The sequence below is a fragment of the Cynara cardunculus genome, unplaced genomic scaffold (assembly GCF_001531365.2).
Source record: "Cynara cardunculus var. scolymus isolate 2C unplaced genomic scaffold, CcrdV1 Un_Scaffold_4743, whole genome shotgun sequence".
Lineage (NCBI taxonomy): Eukaryota > Viridiplantae > Streptophyta > Magnoliopsida > Asterales > Asteraceae > Cynara > Cynara cardunculus.
This window is the reverse complement of record NW_020202038.1, coordinates 2,872-8,883: the sequence shown is the minus strand read 5'-3', so window position 1 is coordinate 8,883 and position 6,012 is coordinate 2,872. Positions and strand designations below refer to the sequence as shown.

Below are 6,012 nucleotides of genomic sequence, written 5' to 3'. Positions count from 1 at the left end.
CCGGACAAAACGGAGGCTAGACGGGTACAAATGCCCCAGAGTGTCGTCCTTTAGAGTGGTAGACACTCGCTCTGGTACCATGTGAGATATGCAGAACCCTATTTAGATTACTCTCAAAAGAGTCATTGAGGAGAAGGGGGTCCAACATATACCGAGGGGAAAAGGGGTGTAGCTGATATAGAACTCCAACAAAAGCAAAGAAGACGGGTACCTTTCCCATGTTGACTTACCAATAAAAACAAGAGGCCCATTTGAATTGTTCAGAGCTTGTAGCTGAGGTTGCCTGTTCTTGAAAATAAATTGGATATTCTGTGCAGCAGTCTTGTTAACAAAATAATTGTCGAAAAGATTGTAGTAATGCAAATCCAGTACTAGATTTGAAGGACCAATGTTAGCTTCATAAAGTTCAAGAGGATCTGCATTGCCGATTCTTTGACAAATTATGACATAAGCTGTTGAAGAATGTTTTCTTACAGTCTGATATCCTTGTTTGTAATACGAAACTAGTGCATCCAAGGGAACTGTTGCAGCAGATGGTTCATTTAGAAGCTCAATCCCTAGCAAGGCTGGGTGCGTGGCATATCTGTGCAGAAATAGATAATAATTAATGTAAAGCTTCAGCAGTAACAAGCTTAAAAACATATTTACAGCCTTAAAAGTTATTGGCAAAATGCATCAAAATGTAACAAAGTTTGGTTCAGTTCCTATTTAATGTAACGAAGAATTATGTTTCCACAATCAATGTAACAAAGTTTCAAAATTTACTGTTTTGTACCCATTTGGCCTGTAACCTGTTGATCTTGTAACACTTGATGACATGGATACCGTTAAGGTATACAAAATGTTCATGGAACAGCAAAGTGAGCAATAAACTTAGACATCCACGCCATCAAATGTTAAAATAATAAACAAGTTACCGGTCAAAATGTATATGAAATAAGAAATTAACTGTCACATCAAATAGGAAATTTTGAAACTTTGTTACATTGATTAAGAAAAAAGTCTGTTTTTAACGCAAATTTCATTACATTTTGATGCATTTTGCCCTAAATTATCATGAAAAGTATAGACTTGGGGTTCTTTGATACTCATTCCATCTGGTAACAACACACTTTCACTTTTGAGGTCAAACAAACTATTTTTCAACTTCAAACCTACACAAGTTCATGAAATTATCTCGAATATGGCTATATTGCACTTTATGAAACAAGATAAAGATGTTGGAGTTGATTTGTAATAATATCTATATCAGTTCTGAGTTTGACAAGTTAAAGGTTTGACCAAGTCAAAAGTCAAGCCTTTTTCTTCTTTGAAGCAAGAGATAGAGAGCATTCAGAGGAAAGAATCCCAAGTGTCTCATGAACTTGGCTAAAGTGAAATTTTTGTTTCTATTTATCATGTCCAGGTTAATGTTTTCTGTTTTGTTTTTAGATGTGGGTGTCTGAGTCAGCTTGTGCACATCTCGACTAATCCCCCAAGGGTTCATGAAGTTAACGGCCAGTCAAACCTCCGGTGGTTCTGAGGGGACTTGAACCAGTGACCACCCAAGATCATACAAGTTGGGAGCTACCGTGGAAGTTATATACTACCTGTATGGTCCAGCCATAAGATCTCTTCTTACATCTTTATTTCATGGTTATGGCTATTCCTTCTCCCTTGATTGATTAAGTCACCTTGAGAACTAAAGGGTCTAATGGATTCCATCTAGCATTTTAGTAAGAAAAACCAAACCAAATAACTGCATGAGCCCGGTATATCCACACAGAGGTAGGGTGGGGGTAGGATGACATTGTTTCTGTGAAGACCTCCGGCGTGCAAAACAAAATACAAGTGGCAGAGAGGTGTATGCAAAGAAGCAACATATTAGTTTTAGTAGCATGTTTGAAAATGTAAATTGAATAATAACTTTAAAAGAGCATACCTTGAAGCTAGAAAATCAATTACATACAACGTCTGAGAGATGTACATGGGCCATCCTGTTGTACCATCCCTACTAGCACTGTGTTCCATGCCATTTTGAGATCCTGGAGCTGCATGTAGGTCGATGATGCACTTAATATCATAAGCCCTACAACCCATATAAGTCGAATGTGAACCCAAAACATATGGAAATATAGATTTCAATGAACAGATATTAAGGTGAAAGTAGACCTACCGTGCCCACAAGAATGCATTATCTAAAGCTTTCAAGGTTCCGCCAATGAATGGGGCGGGAGGATTAGGATCAAAGGCTATCCACCATCCAACTGGGATTCTTACGGTATTTATTCCATGTTTAGAGAGAAACTTGAAGTCTTCCATGGTGATAAAGCTGTTTCTGTGCTTCTGAAATTTTCATGAACAAAGCAATCAAATATGTTGGTTCTCTCTCTCTCTCACCTTAAGTGTGTTGGAGTGTGTGAGAGAGACTTGTTTTTCAACAATTTGATTGGTATGTTTTTGACTACTGAAAGAGGAAGGATGGCTGTCTGATTGGTTTGAGCTTGGGCTCCAAAGGTCAAAAGTGTTTGAAGGTCCCAGGTTCGAATCCAAGGAGGAATAAAAATCCCCTTGTGGCCACAGAGGGTTAAATGCGGTGACTCCGGGCTACCCGCGAAGCGGGTGGTCGCCCTGAGATTAGTCAGCTCGCATAGCGGGTTGGATATCCAGGTTAATCAAAAAAAAAATTGAAAATTAGGTTACCATAAGAACTTTTTTGGCCTTATCATGTCCAAGTCCATTGGCAAGCTGGTAATCTCCATGGATTACATTAGATACAATTGTCATCTCAAATGTAGCTACATTATCATCCCACCCTGGAATCCCTTGGTAGTCTGCAGTGATTTCATTCAAGGTTGAAGCCTAAACGAAAAAAATTAGGAAGCCAGTAAATGAATCAAGTGATGCTACAAAAACCAAATACAATCCCACATGGAGGTTGGGTTTAGGGAGGGTAGGATGTAAGCAAACCTGACCTCTAACCCAAATGGTCCGTTTGGTTTGCAGTATCCGGTAGGATTTGAAACTGAATTCCATTCCAATCCTGTGTGGTTTGAAGGAAAGTTTGGATTTGAAATCCTGGGATTTCAAAGAAATTTCACAACCAATGGATTTAGAAATCCCTTGGAGATGGCTGTCATTTTAAATCCAAATCCAAATCCGATGGAATTCAATTGTTTCCATCACATCTCTACCTAGCCTCTTTCATCAAATCTGCCCTAATCTCTCCATCACCTCCACTTCTCGTCTTCTCAATTCTCTCGGAGCAAAGCATAATAGGTATGATCATAATGTTTAAATTACATCAAATCCTACAAACCAAACAAGATTTATAAAAGAATGGAATTCAATTGCATGACAGATCCTATAAACCAAACACACCAAAGATTCACAATTCTTCCAATTCCAAATCCTTCCACGAAATCCAAATCCCTCAAATACATTCTATCAAGCCAAAGAGGCCCAAAGAGTAAAGCGGTTGTTCCCATGAAGGCCTATGGCAAGTGATGTTACTATATCTTCCGAATTAAGAGAAATGTATGAAAAATGACAAGTACCTGCAGGTAGGTCCCACTGATCTTATGTTTAATGTGGACTCTATTTCTCTCATTTCGTTCTATGTAGAATGTCTCAGTTGATGACGGTGTGCTTGCAGTTGCAGACACATTGCCATCTCCAACATTACACGTCATAAACTTTCCTTGAAAAGTCCGGAGCTGAAATTCTGAACTAGAAACTCTCCATAACTGCAGAAACAAAGGGTAATTTTTGATGTTCCATAACAATCTTATGCTTTAAGTGCTCTCCGATAATACAATTTCCTTTTGTATAGATAATACAATTTCCTTTTGTATAGTTACATATTTGTCTGTTGTCATCTCAATTCTCAACAAGGTAACAATGAATTTGGTCCACAAGGCAACTTCTTTTTGTTATAACTGAAGGGTATTTTAAACAATTGACCAAAACTTAAACATTATAATTAAACTATGGGTATAGTCCAAATGTCGGAATTGGGTGCAAATTTATCTTTGCTTGTTTACACTTACTATTATTTTAACTGCACTTCACCGCTAGAAAAGGTGTTTGAGTTTGAAGAGCTCTAATGGCTAAAAGTTTGAACCAGATTCACCTGCTGATATATTAACTGATCTACAGATTTCTCTTTGCAATTTGCACATTGCAGTTGTTGGGGTCCCACATCGGCTAAATTTGGACCAATTCTCCTCTATATATGTTGGAACCTCTGGCTTTTTCGGAGAGTAATCTAATGGGGTTCCACATATTCTCCTCTATACATGTAATCATAGTCAAGGTCGACCACTCCAGACACTCGACACACTATGGCACAATTTGTGGGGGGCTAGCCCCCTCTTGACAGTATGTGACAATCTGTACCTTTCAACCTCATTGGAGGGGATGTGTTGGAGTCATGCATCGGCTAGAATTGGACCATTTCTCCTCAATAAACGTTGGAACCTATCTTCTCTCATCAAGGGCCCTTTTGGAGGATAAACTAATGGGCTTCCGCATATTCTCACAAAGGTTTGTGTAACTTCAATTACAAGGATGAGAAAATCTGATTTTGGTACTAAGTTCACACATAACCTCATTTTCATTTATGTGATGATAATGAGATGAGACCTATGATATGGAGGGGATACCGAGAAACCAATGAATAATCTTTTCACCATGGAAATATACCCGAAAGGTTTCCCATGAAGAAGGAGCATCTCTGTCAACTGTAATCTTCATACCACCCCCATTTTCTGCTGACATATACTTCTTTGATGTCACTGATCTAAATTGGACCTCTGTACCATCCTGCATTCCATACACACACAATTACAATTATGGGAAAACACAAGAAAGTGAACTAAACGTAAAGAGAGATGTTTCTGTTGTTTGAACCCCATGAAACATGGGCTTTTGTCACAATGAGAGGTGTCTCTGACTTTTGCAAGGGTATGATTTTCATTTAGGCTTTGTTTGGAAACCATAAGCTAGCTTATTTTTGTGAGCTCATTGAAAAAACTGTGTATTTGGTAAACCATAAACTAGCTGAGAAGCTATTTCAAATAGCCTATGGCTAAGCTTCAAGGCTTTCTTTTCACGTTTTTCCAGTTATTCCCCTTACATTTTACATAAATGACCAAAAAGGTTGATGTTAGTTTACATTGTTATCCGACTTATCAGCCTGCTAGTTTTACCATATGGGACAACTCTTTCAGCCAAAACTTAGCTTTCAAGCTACAGCTAGAAGGGTAAAAAGAAAGTGTACAGAAAATCCAAGAAAAATAGTGCATGGAAGTAGCCAAAAATGATATAGAAAGACAAATCAAAGTGTATAGAACTCACAAGCATATCTCTGTTAGGCATTTCATCAAACAGAGAAGGCTTAATCCAACCTTCTACAACCAACCATCCTCCCAAATTCACTCCTCTTACCTTTGAACTCCCAGATAACCCTTCAACTTCACATCAATTGATTTACAAAAACAAGTTACAAGTCGACTATTAAGAACAAATCAAAGTACATTGCAAGAAAAATGAACAAGAAAACAGGGAGCAAACCTGAGGAAGCAATAGAGATGATCAACCAAGCTGACAGTAGAAAAACAAATACCCATTTGCAGAAAATGAATTCCATTGATAATGTAGGTCACAAAATCTCATTGAAAAGGATAGAAACTGAATCTTTTAACACAAAGGATAAAAGGGAAAGAATCTTTAATTAGTTCTTTTCTTATAACTAAATTAATTCCCAAAATATCATGTAATCCAACCCTAAAGAAAAAAAGATGATTAAACGATTTCATTCTTCAAATCCTAACAAGCAGAAGCAAAGAACAACTTTTTTGAGGACAAGAAACGAAGGATAAAAGTGTTGGGTTTTTCAAAACAGGAGAATCATTGATTGCTCATTGGGCAAGCAAGAGAGGTCTGAAAGTATTAAGACGACAAGTTTAAACAACAATATACCACTCCCTAAATACAAAGAGATCATTATTTTTAGTAGGAAAAGTAGAAACA

General features: G+C 37.6%; 1 protein-coding gene across 1 annotated transcript in view; it reads right to left on the bottom strand.

The window, feature by feature from the left end:
- Window positions 1-5,629, bottom strand: part of LOC112504132 (probable glucan 1,3-beta-glucosidase A) — a 6,451-nt gene extending 822 nt beyond the window's left edge. The window contains exons 1-8 of the mRNA XM_025108085.1: window positions 5,554-5,629; window positions 5,338-5,453; window positions 4,684-4,803; window positions 3,537-3,725; window positions 2,683-2,841; window positions 2,156-2,325; window positions 1,922-2,068; window positions 231-583 (exon numbers count right to left, since the gene is read on the bottom strand). Coding sequence (XP_024963853.1) covers window positions 231-583; window positions 1,922-2,068; window positions 2,156-2,325; window positions 2,683-2,841; window positions 3,537-3,725; window positions 4,684-4,803; window positions 5,338-5,453; window positions 5,554-5,629 — 1,330 coding nt within the window. The remainder of the gene's footprint in view (window positions 1-230; window positions 584-1,921; window positions 2,069-2,155; window positions 2,326-2,682; window positions 2,842-3,536; window positions 3,726-4,683; window positions 4,804-5,337; window positions 5,454-5,553) is intronic.
- Window positions 5,630-6,012: the final 383 nt, after the last annotated feature.